The sequence below is a fragment of the Eumetopias jubatus genome, unplaced genomic scaffold (assembly GCF_037043125.1).
Source record: "Eumetopias jubatus isolate StellerSeaLion01/CBP00866 unplaced genomic scaffold, mEumJub1_p1.0 scaffold_4, whole genome shotgun sequence".
In the NCBI taxonomy this organism is placed as follows: domain Eukaryota; kingdom Metazoa; phylum Chordata; class Mammalia; order Carnivora; family Otariidae; genus Eumetopias; species Eumetopias jubatus.
Window position 1 is genome coordinate 64531482 of NW_028274810.1, and position 24883 is coordinate 64556364.

The 24883-nt window shown below is 43.3% G+C and overlaps 2 protein-coding genes across 4 annotated transcripts; both read left to right on the forward strand.

Moving 5' to 3' along the window:
* The first annotated feature begins 4413 nt into the window (after positions 1-4413).
* MAGOH (mago homolog, exon junction complex subunit) lies at positions 4414-15610 on the forward strand. Its single transcript, XM_028106949.2, has 5 exons — positions 4414-4587; positions 6309-6367; positions 7586-7696; positions 12882-12964; positions 15369-15610. The coding sequence occupies exons 1-5, from the start codon at positions 4500-4502 to the stop codon at positions 15466-15468; spliced, it is 441 nt and encodes a 146-aa protein (XP_027962750.1). The 5' UTR covers positions 4414-4499; the 3' UTR covers positions 15469-15610.
* A 1697-nt stretch (positions 15611-17307) lies between these two features.
* Positions 17308-24270, forward strand: CZIB (CXXC motif containing zinc binding protein). Of its 3 annotated transcripts, XM_028106822.2 has the most exons (8): positions 17308-17416; positions 17631-17714; positions 18819-18875; positions 19225-19306; positions 19518-19549; positions 21071-21148; positions 21832-21897; positions 22787-24270. In XM_028106822.2, exons 1-8 carry the CDS (start codon positions 17411-17413, stop codon positions 22862-22864), a joined length of 483 nt encoding a protein of 160 aa, XP_027962623.1. In that variant the 5' UTR covers positions 17308-17410; the 3' UTR covers positions 22865-24270. The 3 variants fall into 3 exon arrangements, with proteins under 3 accessions (XP_027962623.1, XP_027962626.1, XP_027962624.1); XM_028106825.1 differs by lacking the exon at positions 21832-21897; XM_028106823.1 differs by lacking the exon at positions 18819-18875.
* Positions 24271-24883: the final 613 nt, after the last annotated feature.

Here is a 24883-nt window from a genome sequence, read left to right on the forward strand (position 1 = left end):
AGAGAGATTAAATTCATTTTTTAAAATCTGAAGTGTTGTTTCATTGTGATGCTTTAATGAGGGGTGGGGGGGTAAGCTATCATTGATTGAGTCCCTAATGTGTACCCAGTATTCAACATAAACTATTTTAGCCTTCAACAATCCTGTGAAATAAATACTATCAATATTACTGTTCCCATTTTGTAGGTGAGTGGGTGAAGGAACTACCCAAAGTCTCATGGTTACATTTAGTACCCCCAAAATACCTGTAGTGCATGGTACACGTGGCATTCTCTGCCGGGCTAGCTCCTGCTTGTTCTTGATACTCCGCTTAAGACTCTTCCTCCACAAATCCTCCATTCTCGGACTCACACCGAACTCCTAGGGTTGGGTGGTTTCTGCTTCCACAATAAATTTTGCCTATTTGCATACCAATACTTCTGCCCTGCCTCTGCTTCCAGGCCACTGAGGTTGCTTTCACCAAGGACCTCCTTGATTATAAATCTTACAAATATTTTCAGTCTTTATCTTCCTTGCCCTGGAAGCAGTATTTAACATCGTTGGCACTCTTTCTTGGAATACTCTTATTTTGGTCCACATGACACCATATCCCTGGTTTTTCCTTACCTCTCTGGCTATCTCTTAGTCTCCTTCGCCGCCCCTTACATTATGGTGTCTGGTCTCAAATCCATCCACATTTATCATCTCCATTGCCACTACCTGAGTACAGGTTACCATTATCTTGGACGATCATCATCATAGATTAGCAACTACATATCTGAACTTCATACTTTCTTTTTTAAGATTTTATTTATTTACTTGACAGAGACACAGTGAGAGAGGGAAAACAAGCAGGGGGAGTGGGAGAGGGAGAGGGAGAGGCAGGCTTCCTGCGGAGCAGGGAGCCCGATTTGGGGCTCCCATCCCAGGACCCTGGGATCATGACCTGAGCCGAAGGCAGACTCTTAACGACTGAACCACCCAGGTGCCCCCTGAACTTCATACTTTTTAATCTTCCCATTTTCCAATCTATTCTACAATATTGCAGCCAGAGTGATTTTTTCTAGAATGCAATCGGTCATGTCACCACCATCCTTTCTACTTTCCTGCTTAAAGCTCTTCATCTGTTTCCCTTGCATTAAAATCCAATACCTTTGGGTTTTAGCCCACACTCCGTAATATGGCTTGTAAGCCATTAGGCTTCTGCCCGTTCTCCAACCTCATTACTATAGGCACAACCTCATTCTGTATTCTAACCACGCGGTTCTGGGCCCTCTATTTGGAACATTTCCTTCAGGAAGACTTCCCTTAGGCCCCTCGATTGGATTAGGAACCATCCTGTGTGCTTCCATAGTATTCTGTGTTTCCCCTATTTGTAACCTTTATCTCTACATTATAATTCTTGTATGCTCCTTAATTGCCTCCTCTGCAAGTTCTGTAAAGGTCTGTCTTGCTCACCATCGTATTCCCAGCACATAGCACAGTAAATGTGTCGAAATCATGCTGAATTCAGGCACATCAAATACACAGACCGTGTTCTTTCAGCTATACCATGTTATCTCATGCCTCCAAACCTGGATCACTTTACAGCCTGAGGAGTCCAGTGTCCTTTAAATTTTCTCAAAACTTTTGTTATTTGCCACATCTGCAGATGCTCAGATTCAGCAGTCACCGTATAATTTTTATAATTTCACTCTTGGACAATAACCTCGTGGTAATTACCTGATGAATCTATATACTTAATTGCAATTACCACTTCAAGATTGTTGTGAGGATTCAAAAAACAAACATTTGTAAATGGATTCACATTCATTAGGTGCTTAATACCTGGTGGTTCCCTTCTTTTTTATACAATTCCCTTCTTACCACCCATATCCAGTGTTTTCTTTTTTAAAGATTTACTCATTTATTAGAGAGAGAGAGTGAGGGGGAGGGGCAAAGGGAAAGAGAGAGGATTCCAAGCAGACTGCCCCTGAGCACAGAGCCCAATTCAGGGCTTGATCCCAGGACCCCGAGATCATGACCTGAGCCAAAATCAAGAGTCCGATGTTCAACTGACTGAGCCACTCAGATATCCCCCCAGTATTTTTTTAATAAAATGCCTTATGGTTTTATAACAATTTATAGTTCGCAAAGTATTTTTCCAATTTCCAAGATATTGTTTCCTATCTTCACAACAGTCCTGCCAGATGTATAACATTATTTTTCTCATTTTAAAGATAAACTTGAGGTCCAAAATGTTAATCAGTTCACCTTCAGTCACAGTGAATCAAGTCTCACAAGGATTATTTTTTTTCTCACTAATAATCAAAATGTTTATGAATAAACATACATAATACAAATATAGGTATATACATTATAGGGAAAATATGCCATAACTTCAAATTTCAAAGGAAAGGAACAAGAAACATACATATTATTCATGTAAGCATTCTGCAGTCTATATTTCAACAGTGTGAAGGAGACAGACTCTTTGCTTTGCTTAGTTTGCTCAAATTTCCTGCCATGTGATGGCAAGATTCCTTTGCACTCCATTTACCCAAAGGCATATAAAACAACTACTTGAAGGAAGTTCAATCATTCATTCTTGATACCAGGATATATTTAGAATACCTGTCCAAACAGATTTTCTAAAACTTTATATCTATTACCTATGTTAATTGCAGTTTCTCGTTTATCTCCTGTCAAAACCCATATTCTTATGTTTGCTTTCAGTAAAGTTGTTATTGTTTCTGGAACACGTGCTTGAAGGCGATCTTCAATGGCTGTGGCTCCAAGAAGCAGAAATTTCTAGGTATATTTTTGAAAGAGATATTTTTTATTACTAGTTAAGATAAAAAAAAACATGGGGCGCCTGGGTGGCTCAGTCGTTAAGCGTCTGCCTTCAGCTCAGGTCATTGTCCCAGGGTCCTGGGATCAAGCCCACATCAGGCTCCTGCTCCATGGGAAGCCTGCTTCTCCCTCTTCCACTCCCCCTGCTTATGTCCCCTCTCTCGCTGTGTCTCTCTGTCAAATAAATAAATAAAATCTTTTCAATATTATCATAACATTCTTCCAAACTCCGCATTCTGTCTTGGATAACTGTACTAGCTTTTTCATACTGCGTCAACCACTGCTGATATTCTTCCTCAGTTAAATCTGCATAGGCAACACAGAGAGTTCTCACAAGGATTATTTTAACACAAGCTTCCAGTGATTTTCCCCTCTCACACCCACTCTACACTCTGCTACCAATTATTCTGGGGGGAATAAAAGGAGTAATGGTAAGACTGGGAGTGAGAATCAAGAGACCACTGACCTCAATACAGAACGGTATACAGTTAGTGGCCAGGCCCCAAGAATGATGCCATCTCAGCACTGTCTCTAGCACTGATTTCATTCCCCCCTCTGGCTGGAACTTCGATGAGCTAAAACAGTCTTCTAATAATTAGGATTTTGATTGTCCTTTGCCTATTCAAGGAGGAAAATTTTTCCACAGCCAGAAAGACTTCACAGAGGTCAACTACTTTGGCCTGAAAAGACAAGGGCCTCTTGAGCATCAGTCCTCAATTGCAGCACATCTGGGGTGCTTTGCAAAAACATACCAACGCCTGGGCTCACCGCAAAAGAACCTGATTAATTGGTTTGGGGTGGGGCCCAAGCATCAGTATTTTAAAGATGCTCCCAAATGATTCCATTGCGCAGCCAGGACTGAGAATCACTGCTGGGTAAGCTGTGCATAGAAAACGAGAATGGGAAATTAAATATTCAGTTTAACTTCTACTCACAGTACCCACTCTAGAGACCAGTGAAGCAGAAAGGGAAAGATAGAAATAAAAAGAAAAATTAAAAGGGATAAAATGGGAGATAAATTAGTTCCAGGGAAATGACAATCTCCACCGTGGATTCGGGAAAAGCGTCTCTGGGAACGGTTTCCTTAACCGGTCGGTAAACAGCAAAGTTCAGTTGCAGCCAACTTTTGAAATATCGTGTGCTGAGCTCCGTGGGGTCAGGTCACTTAACCTTTTTTTTTTTTTCCTGTGAGGTCAGCTCATTTAACCCCATTTTATTATCCGAGACCTAGGTCCAGGGAAGGTTATCAGCTTTGTCCGAGTCACACAAGTCAGGTGTACTTAAATGGACGTGGAGCCTGAAAGGGCGCAGCACTCGGCGTGCTCAGCCGGAAGTCTCGAAGCAAGGTCTCCGGACCCGCCGCCCAAACCCAGGGGTCCTCTAGTCGCCTTCGGCCTCAAGCTTGCGAGAACCCCGGGTGGCGAGCCTCAACCTCGTTCCCGTCTCCGGCCGACGGGGCAGGGCTGCACTGACCCGGCCCTCGGGTGAAAGGAGCCTTGTTTCCGCCGGGGAATGGGCTAGACTTGCCCCCACTTCCGGGAAAGGGGGGGACCGGGGCCGCTTCGCCACGGCCTACGGCCTTGCCTTAACGTCACTTCCGCGCGCCCAGGTAAACGTCAGTGGTGGGCGCAAACAGCGGCGGTGGGGTTTGCTGGTAAAGTTTGGGCTTGGTGCCCTCCTCGTGAACCATGGAGAGTGACTTTTATCTGCGTTACTACGTGGGTCATAAGGGCAAATTCGGCCATGAGTTCCTGGAGTTTGAGTTCCGACCCGACGGTAAGAGCGGCCTCTGGCCCCCTGGGAGCTAGGACTGGGCCTGGGGTTGGGCGAGTGGGGAGGCCGGGGTTCCGGAATGTGCGAGGAGCTAGAAGAGGAAGGGATTGATGACTGCGGCGCGGATCTGAAACGATCACTCCTGTGACCAATCTCCTGGTTCTTTCCATGTGCAGGGACTTCTATTTGGTGACATTTTTTACTAGAATGCCTCACTCAGCAAACATTGCCTACCTTGTGCCAGGCTCTCTTTCACAATCTGGGATACAGGAGTGAACAACAGACAAGCTTCCTGTCATGGAACGTGTATTCTGGTGCTGGGAGAGATATAAACAACAACAGCAACAACAAAAAAGACTCCAGATAGTGACCCGTGGTCATAACATAAAATGATGGAATAAGTGCTGGTGGGCTGCTTTTAAGCAGGGTGGCCCCTGGCGCGGTCTCTGAAAAGGAAGTATTTGAACTGAACTCTGACAAGGAGCCAGCCTTGTGAGGCTCAGGAAGAAGAGCATTCTGGACAGAGGGAGTAACAAGGGTTAAGGCTCTAGGGCATGAATGAGCTAGGAGGCATGTTTCGGGTAGCCCATATGGCTGAGGAAGTAGTGAGCTCTGAGAATGGTAGGAGATGATGTCAGATAAGTAGGCAGGGGCATACCATGTAGGTCTTTATAGGCCGTGGCAAAGAGTTTGGATTTTATTCTAAATGCAGCAGGAAGCAATTGGAAAGTTTTAAGGAGAGAAAGATGTGGATCTCTTCCTGAAAAAGTATTCTAATCATTGGGTGCAGAATGGGCAAGAGTGGAGACAGGGCTGGTTATTAAGACAGTTACAGTTGTCAAGACAAAAAGGATGTTGATTGGGACTAGGGTGCTAGTAAAAGCGGATAGAAGGATTTAGGATACTATTGGAGGCAGAACCAATAGGACTTTGCTGTTTGCTAAGATCTGGGGGAAGGGCCACTGTGGTGAAGGAAAAGGAATCAGAGATGACAGAAAACTCCCACTAAATGGGGGCACAAAGATGAATCTGACAAACCCCAATTATAAACAATGACAAGATACTGTGTTTGGTAGTGTGACAAGGTAGTGTGTTTACATGTGTGCCTTCTATTCCAAGGGTAAAAACTCATGTATTTCCTTCTGTCTTTTCCCTCACACCCAGCATATACCCAGCTTACCCTTTTGGATGCACATATACACAAAGGGCCTTATATACCAAATATGCTTAATAATAAAACCACAACTTTTGCATCACAGGAATAGATCAGAATGTTGCATGGTCACATGAATAGTATCTAAACAGCATTTTACAGTTTTCAAATTGCTTTCACGACTCATTTGAGCCTCAGGAGGCCCTGTGTGCAAGTTAAGTTACCATCACTCTCCCTGTTTTCACCTGAAGACATTAACCTGCAAAGATATTATTTGCCAGAGTCACAAAAGAGTCGGCTTGTGTTCTTTTATCATACCTGAGCTGCCTTTTGCAAGAATTATAATTCAATGTCAGCAGTATTTTTAGCTTTGAGGCTATTTAATAGCCCAAAGTGAAGAACTGAAAAGACTGCCATTGTTGGAACACCAGAAGTACCGGGAGTAAATCTGGTAGACACTGAAGGGAAAACTAGCATACATTTTAAGCAACAGCTGATAGTCTTGGTGAGCTAATGTACATTACTCATATGTTTTTAATATACACTGAATTTGTTTTTTTGTTCCTCACAGGGAAATTGAGATATGCCAACAACAGCAATTACAAAAATGATGTCATGATCAGAAAAGAGGTAATGAGCCTTCTGAGAGCCTTTCTTTCACTAAAATTTAGCCTTTTGTCTTGTTTTTGTTCTTTCTGGGAGTTGTATTGAAAAAGAATAGAGAAGTATAGACATATCTGTAGACACCTTCTAAATTTTTTCTCACATCTTTTAGTTCATATTTTTTCACAGTGTGAATCACTTACCGGTAATCATTTAAAGCTTGCAAATCTTGGCTTAAACCCTGAATCTGCTACTTACTATGTGCCCCTGGGCAAATTCCCTGTTCTTTGTCTGCAGAAACAAATAATAAAACCTACCCCCCACTCTCCAGGGCTATCATGGAATTAAATACCTTATACTTAAAGTGTTTGGTATATTCCCTGGTGCATAGCTTTCAGTAGAGCTCTTTAATTTGCGTTTGAACGGGGAACAGGGGCATGGTAAAGCAGTTCCCATCATTGAATGCACATTAGATGCCAGGCATGGCACTTGGTATTTTATACACATAACGATTTTATTTAACCCTGATTGTAAGCCTATTTGATGGGTGGTATGATATACCCTTTACAGTGAAGGCCCAGATATGAATTTTGGGGCTTGTTCAAAGTCACCCCACCCTGGCTAGCAAGAGATAGCTGTGCCTGCCTCTGTCAAGTCCATGCGCTCCATTTTGTATAACTTCTGCCACGCTGTCAAGGCTTCATCAAAGCTTCTCTTTCCTTTTAATCACTTTGTCACATTTGAAAATGTCTTGTCAATATATTTTCATACTGTTATGTTGAACTAGCATTCAGTTTTACGTTTACCCACACATGTCAGCCTCCTTATATTTTTTTTCATGTGGACTAATACGCAAAATGTATTTTAAAAGACATGTCTCTGCTCTTCATAAGCATGTCGTCTAGTTAGGAGTAACCAGGGTTATTTACAGATCTTTTGTTCTGGGTTCAGGTGTGAGTTGGGTGTGTAAGCAAGGAGAAGGTCCAAGTGAACGGGATGTGCCAAGAAGTAGAAACAAGTAGATGGGGTCTGAGATGTAGAGTCATTGGGCACTTCTGGCCCTGCCTTCTTCACACCTGAATGCCATCCCCTTTACAGAGGTGCCAGAAACTAGTTTTTAGGAGCAGGCTTTTTTTGTTTGTGGTTTTGTTTTTGTTTTTGTTTTTATCTTTCATCACTATCTATCTGAGTGAGAACACTTGCTCAGGGATGCAACTTAAATCCCATTTTTTAATTTGCTTTCAGGCTTATGTGCATAAAAGTGTAATGGAGGAACTGAAGAGAATAATTGATGACAGTGAAATTACCAAAGAGGATGATGCCTTGTGGCCTCCCCCTGACCGAGTGGGCCGGCAGGTGAGTGTTTTAGTAACTGTCCTATAGCGCAGAAGTCTTACAAGGAAGATGAGTTTTACTGCCCTGCATATGACATTGAATCCGTGTGTGTTTGTGTGTGTGCCCTACACAAAGCAGACTACAGCACCTTTATCTAAGGAAGCAGTGATCTCACAGGGAGGAACAGAGAGAGCCAGTGGTGCTTCCGACCACCCAGAGCCTAGCCCTGGATTTCCTCATGGGACTCTCCCCCCCCGGCCCTTCTCAGAGGTTTTACTGCCCACCTCACATACTGAGTAACTACTATGCACAAAGCATTGTGAACATACAAAGAGAAATAGAACGTGGTTATTTCAGCAATCTAATAGAAGGAAAATCATGCAAGCAGCTAGGTATATGTGTTTAAATTCATGGCTTATATATTTATTCTGAAGACCATTATGGTAATTAAAATAAAAGCCACTGTCTTCTTTTTTTTTTTTTTTTTAAGATTTTATTTATTTGACAGAGAAAGAGAGCACAAGCAAGGGGAGGGGCAGAGGGTGAGGGAGAAGCAGGATCCCCACTGAGCAGGGAACCAGATGCAGGACTCGATCCCAGGACTCTGGGATCATGAGCTGAGCTGAAGGCAGATGCTTAACCGACAGCCACCCAGGTGCCCCGCCACTATCATATTTGAGTGTGTTAACAGGGAAGCTATTTCTCTGCACCTCAACTGCTACCTTCCTAATCTAGACTTGTAATTGATTTCCTTTTTTCTTTTGTCCTGTACAGCCTGTTTTTCCATCCTGAAACCAGACTGATCTTTTAAAGTGAAATGTATTCCACTGATTTTAAGTTCTCCACTGCTTTCCCACTACATTTAAAATAAAATCCAGGACGAGTGGGTGGCTCAGTCGGCTAAGAGTCTGCCTTTGGCTCAGGTCATGATCCCAGGGTTCTGGGATTGAGTCCTGCATCGGGCTCCTTGCTCGGCAGAGAGCCTACTTCTCCCTCTGCCTGCTGCTCCCCCTACTTGTGCTCTCTCTCTCTGACAAATAAATAAATAAAATCTTAAAAATAAATAAGTAAAATCCAAACTCCCACCTTATCTTCTACCATTTTCACAGTCTTACTGTGTTCAGACCTCACTGACCTTATTTCTGTTCCTCAGACACACCTAGGTTGTTCTTAGTTTAGGACATTTGCATTTGCTGCATCCTGCCTGGCATGTTCTATCCAACATTGTCTTTATTATTGCAGGTTTCAAACATCGCTTCCTCAGTGACGTCTTGCCTATCCATCCAATCTAAAATGTCCTTTCCCATTTTGTTTTCTTTTTTTAAATAAGATGTTTTATTTTCTTTGTAGCATTTATTGTTGTCTGAAATTGTCTTGTTTGCTTTACTTTATATATCCCTTTTCCTCCCTCCACTGCAACAGATTTGCATACACCCCTGCAAGCTCCTTCAGTACAAGGATTTTACCTATTTTTTTCAGTGCTAAATCTCTAGTGACTAAAATAGTACCAGTGTGTAGTAAAAGCTCAAAAATAATTACATTTATTAAATTTATATAAAAACCCATATAAGTTAATTCCTAATTCACCTCAAAATGGTGGACCAACTTTTTTTTTTGTAATCTAAATCCAGCTCAGTTAACATACAGTGTTTTATTAGTTTCAGGAGTAGAATTTAGTAATTCATCTGATGCATAATAACACCCAGTGCTCATTAAATCAAGTGCCCTCCTTAATGCCCATCACTCAGTTACTCCATCCCCCCACCCACCTCCCCTCCAGCAACCCTGTTTGTTCCTTTTTTTTTTTTTAAGATTTTATTTATTTATTTGACAGAGAGAGATCACAAATAGGCAGACAGGCAGGCAGAGGGAGAGGGAGAAGCAGGCTCCCCGCTGAGCACGGAGCCCGATGCGGGGCTCGATTCCAGGACCCTGGGATCATGACCTGAGCTGAAGGCAGCCACTTAACCAACCGAGCCACCCAGGCACCCCCTGTTTGTTCCTTATAGTTAAGAGTCTCTTAATGGTTTATCTTCCTCTGTTTTTATCTTCTTTTATTTTTCCTTCCCTTTCCCTGTGTTCATCTGTTTTATTTCTTGAATTTCACATATGAGTGACATCATATGGTATTTGTCTTTCTCTGACTTATTTTGCTTAGCATAATACTTTCTAGCTCCATCTACATCATTGCAAATGGCAAGATTTCATTCTTTTTGATGGCTAATATTCTATTGTATATATATATACACACCACATTTTCTTTATTCATCTGTAGATGGACATCTGGGCTCTTTCCATAGTTTGGCTATTATGGGCATTGCTGCTGTAAACATTGGGGTGCGTGTGCCCCTTTGAATCACTATTTTTGTATCCTTTGGATAAATAGTCTAACTCTTGAGGAAGAGTAAAAAGAAAATCCCATCCTGAGTACTTTCTAAAGTTAACTTTTTAATTTATGTCCACGAGATCTCAGTAAAATCATGTATATGTATTTTGCTTTACCATTAATTTTCAGCTCTATTAACTCATTCAACGATCACAGTAGTCCTGTGAAGAGAACAGGGCATACTCCTATACACTAGCAACAACCTGTTGAATAAGGTAATTACAACAAGATTCCATTCATCATAGCAACAAAAGCTATAAAGAACTTGGGAGTAAATTTAATAAGATGTATAAAACTTAAAAGGGCTTTGGGGCGCCTGGGTGGCTCAGTCGTTAGGTGTCTGCCTTCGGCTCAGGTCATGGTCCCAGGGCCCTGGGATCAAACCCCACATCGGGCTCCCTGCTCAGCAGGGGTTCTGCTGCTCCCTCTCCCACTCCCCCTGCCTGTGTTCCCTCTCTCGCTGGGTCTCTCTCTGTCAAATAAATAAATAAAATCTGTAAAAAAAAAAAAACAAAAAACTTAAAAGGGCTTTATAGAAGAAAATAAAAATATGTATCATTTTTATGGATGGAACAACTCAATTATATCAATTTTATTAAAATAATTGATAAATTCATTCCAATTCAAATCAAAATCACAACAGGATTTTTCCTAAAGCCTAAGAGAGCATTAAATTCATGGAAGATCAAAGGGACAAGAGTAACCAAGATAATTTTGAAGATTTCTTGAAAAGGTACAGTCATCTGTACTGTGATATTGCCTCAGAATTGACCGGGGAACAGTGGAGCAGCATAGAGAGCCCAGAAACAAACCCATGAATATATGGGAACTCAGAGCAAGGTATGACGGAGGTGAACTTTCAAATTAATAGAAAAAGGATGGATTGTTTAACAAATTGTATCAGTTGGCAGTGTGTTTATAGAATATTTTTAAGTTACACCATTTGTAGAAATAAAACAAGATTTTAAAACATAAAATATAGATTATCTTTTATTATTTTGGGTAGAGAAGGAATATTTTAAATTCCTCAAGGGAAAAGATTGATAAATGTGACTTCTTTAAAGTTAAAACTTCTGTTTAGCTGAAGACATCTTGATAAAGTTGAAAGATAAGCCACAGACTGAAGGAAGATCTTTGCAAAACATACCTGGCAGAGGGTTTATAGCTAGAATATATCAAGAACTGCAAATTAATAATAAAAAGATAACGGGGGGAAAAAAGATAAGCCAGTGGCAGAATGTGTAAAGGTTCTGAACAGGCATTTTACAGAACTGGAAAAACAAGTGGCCAGTAAATATATGAAAATATCTACATTTGGAAAGTGAAAATTAGGAAAATAATGAGATACCATTTCAGACCCATTAGAATAGCAAAAAGTGAGTGTGGGGGGCATCAAGCTTTAAAAAGGATATGAGAAAGAAAAAGGGGATCTTACATACTAGTGGGAATGACATCAGTACAACCATTTTAGGAAATAGTTTGGTAGTAACTGGCAAAATTGAAAAAAAACGGGGCGCCTGGGTGGCTCAGATGGTTGAGCGTCTGCCTTCAGCTCAGGTCATGATCCTGGGGTCCTGGGATTGAGTCCCGCATCGGGCTCCCTGCTCGGTGGGGATCCTGCTTCTCCCTCTGCCTCTCTCTCTCTCTCTCTCTCTCTCTCTCTCTCTCTCTCTCTCTCTCTGATTCTCATGAATAAATAAGTAAAACATTTTTTAAAAAATTGAAAAAAACTTATACCTTCTAGGAATATTCCTAGAGACATTTTCACATGCATACAAGGAGATGCATAGAAGAATATTCTCACCACATTGTTTATAGTACAGTAAATTGGGAACTTAAGTCTGCTTTAATAAGGATATGAATGGAATATTCTAAAGCATTTAAAACGAATGAACTAGATCACATACAAAAACAGTGTTGAATGAAAAAAGCAGAAGGATGCATATAGTATGATCATTTATGTAAAAATTTTAAAAACATACTACCAAATCTAAAAACATGAGTGGAAAGAATCCACCTCAACTTCTGGGATGCAGGAGGGAGAATGGAATGGGAAGTGGACCTAAAATTTGTATGTGTAACGTTTTATTTCTTTAAAAAATCTGATACAAGTATGACAGCCTATTAACATTTTCACATCTGGGTGTTAAGAACATTGGTTTCATAGTTTTCTATATTTTCTGTTAGAATTCTTTTCATAATTGAAAACTATAAATCAAAAAGAAATAGGAAAAAATTAAGAAAAAAGAAGTAGGCCTCAGTAGATTGGCAATTCCACAAGGGCACAGACCTTTGGTTTTGCTGATCTGTCCCAAGCACCAAGAACAATAGCTGGCACAACAGTGAGCACCCCCATAGAAATTTTTTAAAGATTTGTGCTACTTGTGTCACTGTAGAAATTGAGACCCAAGAGCATTCAGCTGATAGTGACAAAGCTGGGATCAAACACAAGGTCTAGACTTCTCCTTGTCCCATGTTGCTGAGAAAGGTTAGATTCTTGATATTTTAAAACATAAGATTTATACATGTTACTTTACTTTCTTAACAATGAAAACTCCTATATAAAACTTGTAAATTCTTCCAAATCCCAGAAATGGTAGAGCCTCACAAACACATCTTCCTCTAAGAGTATGAGCTACTAAAGGATTAAACCAGTATCTAATTTCTCTTTTTGTTTTTAGACCCAGTACATGTTAGTGCTCAGAGTGAACCGTGCTTGTTTATGTTATAGAGTTTGTGTAATTTGACAGATGATATATCTTCCATGTGGTTGATGGAAAATCCAACTTGGCTTGACTTAGTTTTTTTAAATGTTTTTAGGAGCTTGAAATTGTCATTGGAGATGAACACATTTCTTTCACAACATCAAAAATTGGTTCTCTTATTGATGTCAATCAATCCAAGTAAGTGTATATGACCCTTATAGCCAGATGTGTCAGTTTTGAAGCTGACTGATATGAAACCCTTAACCAAACTGGGACCATTATGGCAAGACAGAAGGGGTCAGGGGCGCCTGGGTGGCTGTCGGTTAAGCGTCCAACTCTTGGTTTCAGCTCAGGTTGTGATCTCAGGGCCATGAGATCAAGCCCCACGTCAGGTTCCACATTCAGTGCAGAGTCTGCTTAAGACTCTCCCTCCCTCTGCCCCGCCCCCCCACCCTGGTTTCTCTCACTCACTCTCTCTAAAATGAATAAATCTTAAAAAAAAAAAAAAGACAGAAGGGGCCAGCTTTGTAGACTTCAAATTATTCTCATAATAATGAGGGCATTCTCCTGTCGCTTTTGATGTTTTATTCAGTCAGTGTTACACAGAGCTTCTCAGTGACATACACACACACACACACACACACACACACACACACACACACACACACCCCACATTCTCCTGTCGCTTTTGATGTTTTATTCAGTCAGTGTTACACAGAGCTTCTCAGTGACATACACACACACACACACACACACACACACACACACACACACACACACACACACACCCCACACAGTAATGTCATAGGAGCAGCCAAAATAAGAATCTGGCCAGAACAGAAAATGAAATATGCCAGAACAGGTGCTTGAGATAAACTGTAGAGTCGCTGGGTCGATCTGAACACCTTTTCAGTGTTGGCCATTCAGACTAGCACATCTTATAGTCTGACAGTGGTGAAACTTGAATATTTAGAATACAAACTTAAAAATTCATGTTGTCAGGGCAGGTAATAAAGCTGAGACATGAGTCTATATGCTACAAAGAGTCCTTAGAATTTGGCAACCTCTGGGGTGTCTAGATGACTCAATCAGTTAAGGGTCTTTTTTTTTTAAATATTTTTTAAGATTTTATTTATTTAATGGAAAGAGAGAGAGACAGCGAGAGAGAAGGGGGAGCAGGGGGAGTGGGAGAGGGAAAAGCAGGCTTCTTGCCAAGGGAGCCTGATGCGGGGCTCGATCCCAGGACTCTGGGATCATGACCTGAGCCGAAGGCAGTCACTTAACCAACTGAGCCACCCGTGTGCCCCAAGGTTCTGACTCTTGATCTCAGCTCAGCTCTTGAGTTCAAGCCCCACGTTGGGCTCCATGCTGTACACGGAGCCTACCTTAAAAAAAAAAAAAGAATTTGGCAACATCTAGCTCCTGTGTTTTGAGGATTTGGAATTAGATATGGCTCACTTTTATTTTTATTTTTTAAAGATTTTATATATTTATTTGAGAGAGAGAGAGCATGAGCCGGGGAGAGGGAAAAGCAGGGAGCCTGACACAGGGCTCAATCCCAGGACCCTGACATCATGAGCTGAGCCAAGGCAGACGCTTAACTGACCGAGCCACCCAGTTGCCCCTATGGCTCACCTTTAGTACATGCTGGGTGTAATTGTCTTCCTTTGGACAATCTCCTTGTTCTTAGCCAGTTGTGCCATAGTAATCTTTAGCCTCTTGGTCCTGCTTAGTACTACTTCTTTTTAAAAAAAGTTTTCCTAGGGACACCTGGGTGGCTAAGTCAGTTAAGTGGCCGCCTTTGGCTCAGGTCATGATCCCAGGGTCCTGGGATCGAGTCCCGCATCGGGCCCTCTGTTCAGCGGGGAGCCTGCTTCTCCCTCTGCTTGTGCTCTTTCTCTCTCTGTCAAATAAATAAAATCTTTTTTAAAAATAAATAAAAAATAAGTTTTCCTAATTCTGAAAGTAATACATGCTCACTATAGAAAATGCAGAAAAATAAAAGGGGGAAAATCACCTACAGACTTATCAGTTAGACAATCATTAATATCTTGAAGTATTTCTGATCTATTTCACATGCATTAAAAACTATTTAACTTTTTATTTTTTTTATTTTTATTTTTTTTTTTAAAGATTTTATTTATTTATTTGAGAGACAGAATGAGAGAGAAAGCACATGAGATGGGGGGAGGGTCAGAGGGAGAAGCAGACTCCCTGCTGAGCAGGGAGCCCAATGCGGGACTCGATCCAGGGACTCCAGGATCATGACCTGAGCCGAAGGCAGTCGCTTAACCAACTGAGCCACCCAGGCGCCCTATTTAACTTTTTAAAAAGCACAAAAAATATCATTGAGATCAGCAATCTGTTATTTTAATAATGATTTTTTTCATTTAATTGTTTCCCCATTAAAAACTAACATTTAAAATGATCTCGTTTAATATATAGCACATAGCCTTTTCCTTTTTTATGGACACTTGGTTGTTTTTAAAGTTTTAATTCTGTAAATGTCTTTATGTAAATAATCTGGGTTAGTAAATGTTTTGTTTTGTTTTTTTGCCAGTTTTTCCAGCTTCTTAAACATGTTTTTCCTCTTGCATTATAGGGATCCAGAAGGCTTACGAGTATTTTATTATCTTGTCCAGGACCTGAAGTGTTTGGTCTTCAGTCTTATTGGATTACACTTCAAGATTAAGCCAATCTAGATTGAAAATTGATGTGGACATAAGGGGGGTTGGGAGTACCTGTTTTTAATTACCATTATCAGGACATTTTTGTGTATATCAGGACAATATTTTTTTTATAAACTATAAATGACTGTCTTTAATAAATACATAACAAAATGCAGTTTTTTGTTATTTTATAAAGACCTGAACATGTGAACTCTCCTCAGTTATTTTTTAAAACAGCCTATGTGAAATATTGCCAAAAATCTATTAATCAACTATAGATATAACTACCAATTTACAGGAATAAGAGAATAGAGAGAAAAATTAGAAAATACAATAGATTAAAAAAAAGAAGAAGAAAATACAATAGAAATCCAACCAATATCCAAAGGAAACTCCAGGGCAGAGGATCTGGCTTTTTCAATAAACACATTGCAAACATAAAATAAATAGAGATGGTGTGGGAACTGGTAGATTAAAGGAGATTTAAGAAACACATAATCAGTACAGTTTGGACCCTATTTGGATCATGATTCAAAAAACAAAATTGACATCATTAAGGAAATTTGAACACTGGGTATTTTATATTAATGAAGTATTTTCTAAAATTTTAGGTGTGAAATGGGTTTTTCCCCCTCCGGCTTTATTGAGATATAATTGAGGTTGGGGTTTTTTAAATCCTCTTTTACAGATACATCTGTAGGTATTTCAGTATGGAGGAAAACATTTCGGTTTAGTACAATATAAGGGATAATGCCTGGTCGCAGAGAAGTTTTCTAATAATCCATTTTAAAATCAATACCAACAGTCGTTAGGAACTGAGACCTAGCTCGTATGGACAGTGGGAATTTGTTCAGTACGCAGATCTGTAGGGACTTTTCCTTGCTGCTAAATTGCACTGCTTCCTTAGGCAAATTGCTGGTTGACCAGATTGTGGGTGCTGAAAGGAACTGGCTTGATTGATAAATATTTGTGGAGAGGTGATTAGGATAAGCTCATCCCACAAGACAGGCCAGCTTGGGACATGTCCCAAGTCTTTTGACTCCGAGGCCAGTGTTCCCTGCACCCCTCCCCCCCCAATACAGACAATCTGCCTCCTTCAAAGATAGCAGCAACTTAAGTCCTAAGTTGTCAGGGTTCCTAACTCCAGTGCATCCCTCTCTATAGAAGGGTACCTGGGGCAATGAAGTAAGTTGATGGTAAAGTAGACAAGAATAGTAACTCCAAAATTTAAATGACCGTGAGAATCCCAAAGGCTGTTTAAGTGTCGCACACCTACACCCACAGCTCCCGTATGGTCTCAGATGTGCCCTGGACAAGAGGACAGATAAAACAAGGTCCAGGTAATATACAAGGATAAACTAGGAGCCCAGAGAAGAACCCCCCTGAAAGGGAGTGTCCAGTGTTGGGGACTGCAGCGAGAGACGTGTACACGGGGCAACCCTCTGAAAGCAGGTCTCCTGGGGGAAAGAGGAAGGGGCAGTTTAGAGAAGGGCCCCAATCCCCCAAATCTGCGAAGCTGGCCTAGGGCGGGCGGAACCGACGCGACCTAAGAAGCCTCAGAAGGCAAGCACGGACCACGCGGTTGTTGGGTGAGAAGACCGAGTAGTGAAGAGGGGCAGGAAGAAGCCCTGGCAGAGGTTTCGCGCAGGGACTGTCGTGTTTGCTACGGTATCCCTCAGACCAGCATAGTGCCGGCACGAGATTGGTGCTCAGCAAATTCTGGAAACAGGTTTCGGCGGCTCCGAGCTCAGACTGATTGCGGACTCAGGACACCTCCACAGCGCCACTTCATCTTAGAGCAAAGGCAGCCTGGCGCGCGCGGTAGGCAGCAGCGCGTGAAGGCCCCGCCTTCCGCCCCTCCCGACGCACGCCGGAGGTTTGCACCCGGTGCGCTGGCGGCGCCCGCCGTTTACGACGGGCCGGAAAGTAGTGGCCGCAGCTATCGCCGGGTGGGGTCGGGCCGAGCCAAGCCACTATGGGGGTGAGGCGGAGGCAAACTGCGGCCGGGGCAGGGACGGGGAGGTGGCGAGGACCTGGGAGGCGGGAGTTCGTGCCAGGAGGGAATGAGAGAGGTGGGCTCGCGCTGAGAAGGAGCAGGGGGTGGCAGAGCGCGAATCCAGGAGGGGCGGGGCCGGGGCTCGGTAGGGCTGCGCAAGCGCGGTTGATGCGCTTGCTGAGGCCCTTCCTCTCTACAGAAAATTGCGCTGCAGCTCAAAGCCACGCTGGAGAATGTCACCAACCTCCGCCCTTTGGGTGAGGACTTCCGGTGGTACCTCAAGGTGCGGCTGGAGGGGCGGGACCCTAGGCGGGAGAAGGGAGGAGCATCGGAGGGGCTGTAGGTGCCGCGAGGTTCCGGGTGGGGGAGCGACTCCGGAAGGCGGGGTGGGCGCCAGGGGCCGGGCCCAGGGAAAGCTTTCCCGTGCTAGTCAGTTTCCGAGGGGAGCTTTGTCTCCAGCAGGATTGGAAATGTACAGCCATTAAATGTTATTTTCCTGAATAGAATTTGTTCGCTTTTCTAAATGTATTGGTTAATTCTTAATTGGTAGTGTCTCGGAATTCCTTTTTTAATTTTTCCTCCGTGAAATATTTCATGTTTTGTAAACACTAAACGAAGGACGACTTGAAGGGGTCTTGGGATTGTTTAGCAAGGAGGGGAATTTCACCTTCTGTTTTATTTGTTGATTAGGCTTTATTTATCGTGAAACCGTTTTAATTTTGATCGTGGCTTCCTCCATCCCTCCGCACCCCATACTGGTGAATCTGGTACTCTGGTGGCTTGGTCTGCAGAGGCCCCCCTCTACTTGAGCAGTGTGCCCTTCACTCTCCCAGATCTCAGAGCTTCTGCTCTATTTCCTTCCTTGTCAAAACCCCAGCATCCTTCAGAACCTGGCAAAAGCTCTATCCCTTTAGGAAGCTTTTTCTGGCCACCTTTACTACCAAATATTTTGAAGCTCGAGTACCAGGGCTTATTTGAGGAATTGATGTTCTTCCACTTCAAAAAGCACAGAGTCTAGCAGAGGAGACAGAGAAATAGAGTAACATCAGCGATAAGTACTTTTACTAGGAACCTGCAAGGCCTGTGAGAACACAAGGGAAGCTCCAGACCCAACAAGGGTGCCATTTCTGCACTCAAGGAGCCTTGAATTTCTAGCCAGACTGGGTACTTCTTAGAGGAGGGTGGGCATGCCAGCAGGAGAAACACTTGACCTGTTCTTTCCCCAGAGAGATATTTCGGTTATGTCCTTCGTGGGGCTGGTTGTAAAGAGGAGGTGAAATTGTGGACAGGGAGGTAGGTTGAGCCTGCCTATGTCACAGTTTTCTTGCCCTTCCCGTCTGCCAAGCTGAGCTAACTGCTTTACTAATCCTCTTTTTCCTCTGCTAAGATGAAATGTGGCAACTGTGGTGAGATTTCAGAGAAGTGGCAGTATATTCGGCTGATGGTAACTACTCCCCCTACCACCATACCCACACACAAACACACATAGGCCTCTGGGCAGGGATTTGGGGAGGGAACCTGTGGCCCTAATCTCTCAGGTCTTTGGACCTTGCTTTTTGTGGTTTGGAAGGGCAGCCATTAGTATGGTCAACACTGGGAAGAACAGGCTTCTTTGGAATGTGAGGCAGAGTTCAAAATCAAGGGGAATCCCTTTCTTAGTCTCAAGAAGCTCCCCAGGATTCTTGTCCTAGCAGATGGTGCTCCCTGTTTGTCTTGGTCTCTTCACCTAATAAGTGGTAGACAGGATCATATCTAATTAATGTATGACTAGAGATTCTGTTTACCCTTGCCAGGACAGTGTGGCACTGAAGGGAGGTCGTGGCAGCGCCTCCATGGTCCAGAAGTGCAAGCTGTGTGCGAGGGAAAACTCCATCGGTAGGTCAGGCCACGAATCCCGAGTTCTGCCAACTGGGGCTACATCTTCCTGGTACCAGAGCAAAAGCAGGCTCATGTTACTGTGGGTGGACCCAGGCCTGAGGTGCCCAGGGTGTGGCAGCCGACTCTCTTTCCCAGAGCCATGTTGGGGCACAGGGATGGGGGCAGAGTATGGACTCAAGTCAACTTTGTCTTCTCTTTCACATTTCAGAGATTTTGAGCAGCACCATCAAATCTTACAATGTAAGTTTTCTGCTGTGGTCGCAGGTTTGGTGGGATTAAATCTAAGCTGGGAGCTAGGAGGCCTGGGTTCTAGAGTTTGTCTGCACCAGCGTGACTTGCTACGGGACATTCATTCATATACTCGTTCACTCATTCACTCACTGTATCAGTGACTTATTCACCATACACTGGCTGAGTGCCTGGTAGGCAGAAGATTCATAAACAGGCTGTTACAGTGTCTTCTCTAATAAGCACTGGGCTGTGGGAGCTCAGGGAACCTCTGGCCAACCTGTCCACTCAGTTTCCATCACTGGGAGCCCTTGCCTTGTCTACACTGGGAGACTCCTGAGCTTTCTCTGGCACCCTTGACGTTGACATTAGCTAGTTATACATTACTGTGTAACAAATTAGTCCAAACGGTGGGGGGGGGGGGAGTGTGTGCTTTGAGTCTCTTTGTTTAAAGGGTAGTTACTTGTATTCACCCATTCCTTACTTAGTATTTTTTTTTTAAAGATTTTATTTATTTATTTGAGAGCAAGCACGAGCAGGGGGAGTGGTAAAGGGAGGGGGAGAGGGAGAAGCAGACTCCCCGCTGAGCACACAGCCTAACGCAGGGCTCAGTCCCAGGACCCCAAGATCATGACCTGAGCTGAAGTCAGACACTTGACTGAGCCACCCAGGCACCCCCCCTTACTTAGTATTTTTGAAACATGTCTGATTTATGCCAAATTCTCACCTTTGTTCTGAAGTTAAAGGGAGAATTCGCAAGGACTTGCTTTCAAGTAAATGATATATCGTAAATAAGACACACCAGCAAACAAAAAGCAAACCAGGGCCAACAGAGTGCCTCACCCATGCCAGGCACATGATTGGTGTGTAGGAAATGACTTTACCATGAAGGACAGAATGAGAGTGTGTGGGTGTGGTGCTTGGCATCTCTGAGCCCATGGGTCAGGTAGGCATGAATTTCCTCATACCAGTCCCCTCAGAGGTGCCTCTTCCACATGAAAACCCCATTTCAAAGGCTTTTAAGTCAGCCTCCTGCCTCACAGCATGGCAGAGGTTTAGCAAAAGGCTGCAGTTAAGCATCCTCAGCCATTGGGAAAATCTGGAGACTTTATAGCCTAACGTTCTTGTTCATATTTTTTATTTTGATAATTTTATCTGCTCTTTATTGAGCATAGTGTCAGGTACTATAGCTGGGCACTTTACACATAATTCAGATTTTCACAGCAAACCTGTAGTGGTTTCCTCAGCCCAATCTGACAATCTTAGGCCCAGCTGGGAAGAGAGGTAGAGCTGTCTGAGCTCATATCCAGGCAGGCTGACTCCCAGAATTCAGTCTTTCTTCTGCAGCAACTGTGTCCAAGAAGGTCTCACGAGGAGCAGGTACCCAATGCAGGCTTCTTCCAGAAGAGGAGTTGCTCCTAAGTCCCATTCTGGGCTCTTGGGTAGTAGGGCCCACTTGGCAGGAAGGGCAGGGGGCAATGAGATCGTCCCAAGGGCCCAGTTGGGCCTGCCCCCTCAACATTTCTTTTCTAGGCTGAAGACAATGAGAAGTTCAAGACAATCGTAGAATTTGAATGCCGAGGCTTTGAACCAGTTGATTTCCAGCCCCAGGTGCGTAACCTGTATCTTTGGGGGGGGTGCATATAGGAAGTAACAACAGAACTTTGCTTCATCCAGAGACCATGGACTAGGACTTCTCCTCTCTTATTAAGTGCCTGCTATATGTTGGGCATTGTGCTGGTCATGTTTACATATTGCTTCATTTAATCCTCACAGTAACCCCGTGAAGTTATTCGTCCTATTTTTTGGACAAGGAAAGAACTTGAGATTTTGCAACTTGCTCAGGGCGACAGTAAGCATTGAATGGTCATTTGAACCCAGGTCTCTCTGATTTCAGAGCCAGTGCTCATCCCACTTTATTTATGCAGCTTTTCCACCTCATGACAAATCTATGAGGCAGGGAGACAAAACAGCATTCTCATCCCCGTTTCCTAAACAAGAAAACTACGGTCCAGAGAGGGGAATGACATGCCCAGCGGCTTTCAGGAGCTCACGGGTAGTGGAAAGGTTTACCCCACCCCCCTGCCTCTGGCCCAGGCCTTTAGAGGAATGACTGTAGGCCTGGGAAAACTTCCAGGCCCAGGAAGTGCATTATTCCAGAACAGGTGCTCACTGCATCTCTGTCCTCCCATCCCAAAGGTGGTATGAAAAGAGCCAGTTCCCTGGCAGGCCTCACTGGCCAGACCAGTACCTCCTTTCCCCCAGACTAACTGCTGCCTTCCTGTCACCTCCAGGCTGGGTTTGCTGCTGAGGGTGTGGAATCGGGGACAGTCTTCAGTGATATTAATCTGCAGGAGAAGGTACAGGACTTGGGGGCCTTGCGGGATGCTGTAGGGTACCTGGTGGGAATTACCCTCTTGGTGAACAAAGATCAATAGAAAGATGATTCCACATTTTTTTAATTTTTGTTGGTGATTTTGGTGTTTAAATGGCCCCAAGTGTAGTGTTAAAGTGCTACCTAGTATTCCACAAGCAAGAAGGCTGCGATATACCTAATGGAGAAAATGCATGTTAGATAAGCTTTGTGTAGGCAGGAGTTCTAGTGCTGTTGGCTAGGAGTTCAATATTAATGAATCAACTATATATAAGGTATTTTTAAACGGAAACCTACCCAAAACAAGGTTGTATATTGATTGGTTGAAGAAAACGTGATCTGAGGTTTCCAAGAACCTAACCCTGTATTTCCCCTGGGAGCAGTGGTTCGCTATTTACTAATTCAGTGTTTGTGGTGATTCTGTAGAATATAACTACCATGAATAATGAAAATCAGTTGTATTACTGAACATGTTACTACCTTACATAAGCCTTGTGGTCAGGCTTCAAAAGGAGGACAGAAACCTCCTTTGTTTGCATAGCACCTAATAACAACAACAGCTGGAATTTACTGAGCTCTTAACATGTGCCTGACACTATGCTAAGTACTTTTACATGTGTTTCCTCATTTGCTTCTTTCAACATTCAACATGAAGTCTGTTACTGTTCCTTTTTTTAATAGAGGACAGAACTGAGGCTCTGAGAAGTTAAGTGACTTGCCCAGAAATGCACTTTAGCTCTGTTCCAGGTCCTACATATTCATGAATATCTATCTCAGTAAGAGCCTGAACTGGCCCTTTAAAGTCCCAGAGTGCCACTGTCCCCACCGTCTTAGGCCATCTCATGAGGTTGACAGGGCCATTTTTTTCCCCACAGGACTGGACTGACTATGACGAAAAGGCTCAGGAATCTGTGGGAATCTACGAGGTCACCCACCAGTTTGTGAAGTGCTGAACCTTCTTCATGCGCACTTGCCTCTAAGAACTGAGAAGGGACAACGTGCCCCGAGCAGCAGAGCCCACTGAGGCACTTCCCCTCATCCTTTGTCTCCTGGAAGCTATCCAAGCCCTCATCGCCTGCATGCTGGGCTCTGTCACAGCTTCCCAAACCCCACCAATAAAGCCCCTGTTTGTTTGTGCTGCACTGGTACATGAAGGCGGAGTCAGGTAACAGCAACTCCCTCCACAAATAAGAATTCATGTTGGAAGTCTCTGATCGCTTCCTGGCACGTTGCCACAGTATAGGCTCCAATTTGTAAAATATGCAGGAGCACATAGCTTATAAGGGCTCTCCAGCTCTTGGGGAGCAGGTAGGTCAACTCAAATACCTAAGGTGTCAAGGCCAATGGTACAAAGGGCAGCTGGGCCTGTGGAATGATGCCATGAGCCCCGTGGTCCAGAGCCAAAACACGACATTTACCACCTTGGCTCTTAAGTAAACCCAGGCATTTCTAGCTGGTGTCACTTCATATTCCAGGGCTAGCAGGGACTTTAGGGGCAGCAGTCCAGTCCTGGCATGAATCTGCTCTGTGAAATTCCTGCTGACAGTCATCAAGTCTTTGTCCATTTGCCGTGATGAGGCAATCCTCTCCCATCAGGGGAATCAATATGAACGTTCTTCCTTCTGCTAAGTCAGCCGCCGTGCTTCCTGGAGCGCCTGCTGGTCCTGGTTTGTCACCTTTGTGGTCACGCTTCCATGTTCTGCCCCTGGACAGCCCTGTGGAGGTTTGAAGACAGGAGTCATGGCCCTGTAAGTCTCATGGGCCTGGTTCCCTGGTTCTGAAGATCCCCTGCAGTGCACAGTTAGCTCATGAGGGCACACTCAGCGTTCACACTGGTGAATCCACCATTTGGAAAACCTGTTGTGAGAGACCTTATTTCTCCAGTGTTCTGCTGGAGCCAGAATTCTTTGGAAGTAAAAATGATTACCTTCATTTTCTGAGAGGCCCACTGGGAAAAAGTCTGCCCACTTCCAGACTGGTTGTGGGGGGCACTAGGAAGGGGCACTCCTACCTCAGATTTCAGGTAAAGCTGGCTGTGTCCAAGGGTGATAAAGCAATCCCTACCTTGCCCGTTCTCCAGTCTGGCATCTACATCATGTTTCCTCTAGGTTCCCTGTGTTCCTGGCCCCTGGACCTGCTCTTTTCTGCATCTGACAGAGCAGAGCTTCTTTGGCCTGCCCTCAGCCAGCATGTCTATCCAGTCTGTCACCCCCAGTGTCCAGTTCACTGCCCAGCCTGAAAGCAAATATGTGGAAGCAGCCTGAGTAAGCAGCAGCCTTTCTGGGTTTTAGTCTCTTATGTAACAGCCAGTGTGTGTGAAGCTCACAAAGACAATAAAAGGATCTCAGCATTTTCTTTATATTTCAGATTATTTTCTCATTTTTCAGGAGGTAGAAGAACCCAAATAATCATTAACAGATTAAAGGAAAATTAGATGATGTCAACAGATGGAGAAGGTGTTCAGTAAAATTTAATATCCATTCAACAACAAAAACAACAAACTACAGAAACTCTTAGCAGACTGGGAATAGAAAGGAACTATCCTCACCTCACGAAGTAGATCTACAGAAAACGTAGAGCAAATGAAATGTGTGAAGTATTCCATTCAAGGTCAGGGTGAGCTGAGGATACCCTTGACCACTGCTACTCTTCCTTGTGCAGTCCCACCCAGTGCACTGATACAACAAAAAGTAAAGGGAAAGTATAGAAAAGGAAGAAAAAACTCATTTTCACAGATTGTGATTTTCCACTTACAAAATACAAAAGCATTAATAGGTGCTGGATTTAAGATGAATATACAGAAATCAAATTCATTTCAGTACGCTGATGACATGCAAAATGTAAATCAAGAAAAAAGTACCATTTATAATAGTAATGAAAAAATACCTCCAAAAGTAAGTAGTTAAATCTATCAAAAATGTTCATGACCTTAGTGTAAGAAAATTATTAAACTTCACTGAAAGGTGTTAAAG

Bases quoted from the DNA above. Each gene is read 5' to 3' on its own strand.
- MAGOH (XM_028106949.2), top strand. From the start codon at position 4,500: ATGGAGAGTGACTTTTATCTGCGTTACTACGTGGGTCATAAGGGCAAA. The intron at 4,588-6,308 runs GTAAGAGCGGCC...TGTTCCTCACAG, and splicing joins GTTTGAGTTCCGACCCGACG to GGAAATTGAGATATGCCAAC. The intron at 7,697-12,881 runs GTGAGTGTTTTA...AAATGTTTTTAG, and splicing joins CTGACCGAGTGGGCCGGCAG to GAGCTTGAAATTGTCATTGG.
- CZIB (XM_028106822.2), top strand. The intron at 18,876-19,224 runs GTAACTACTCCC...TACCCTTGCCAG, and splicing joins GGCAGTATATTCGGCTGATG to GACAGTGTGGCACTGAAGGG. The intron at 19,307-19,517 runs GTAGGTCAGGCC...TTCACATTTCAG, and splicing joins TGCGAGGGAAAACTCCATCG to AGATTTTGAGCAGCACCATC.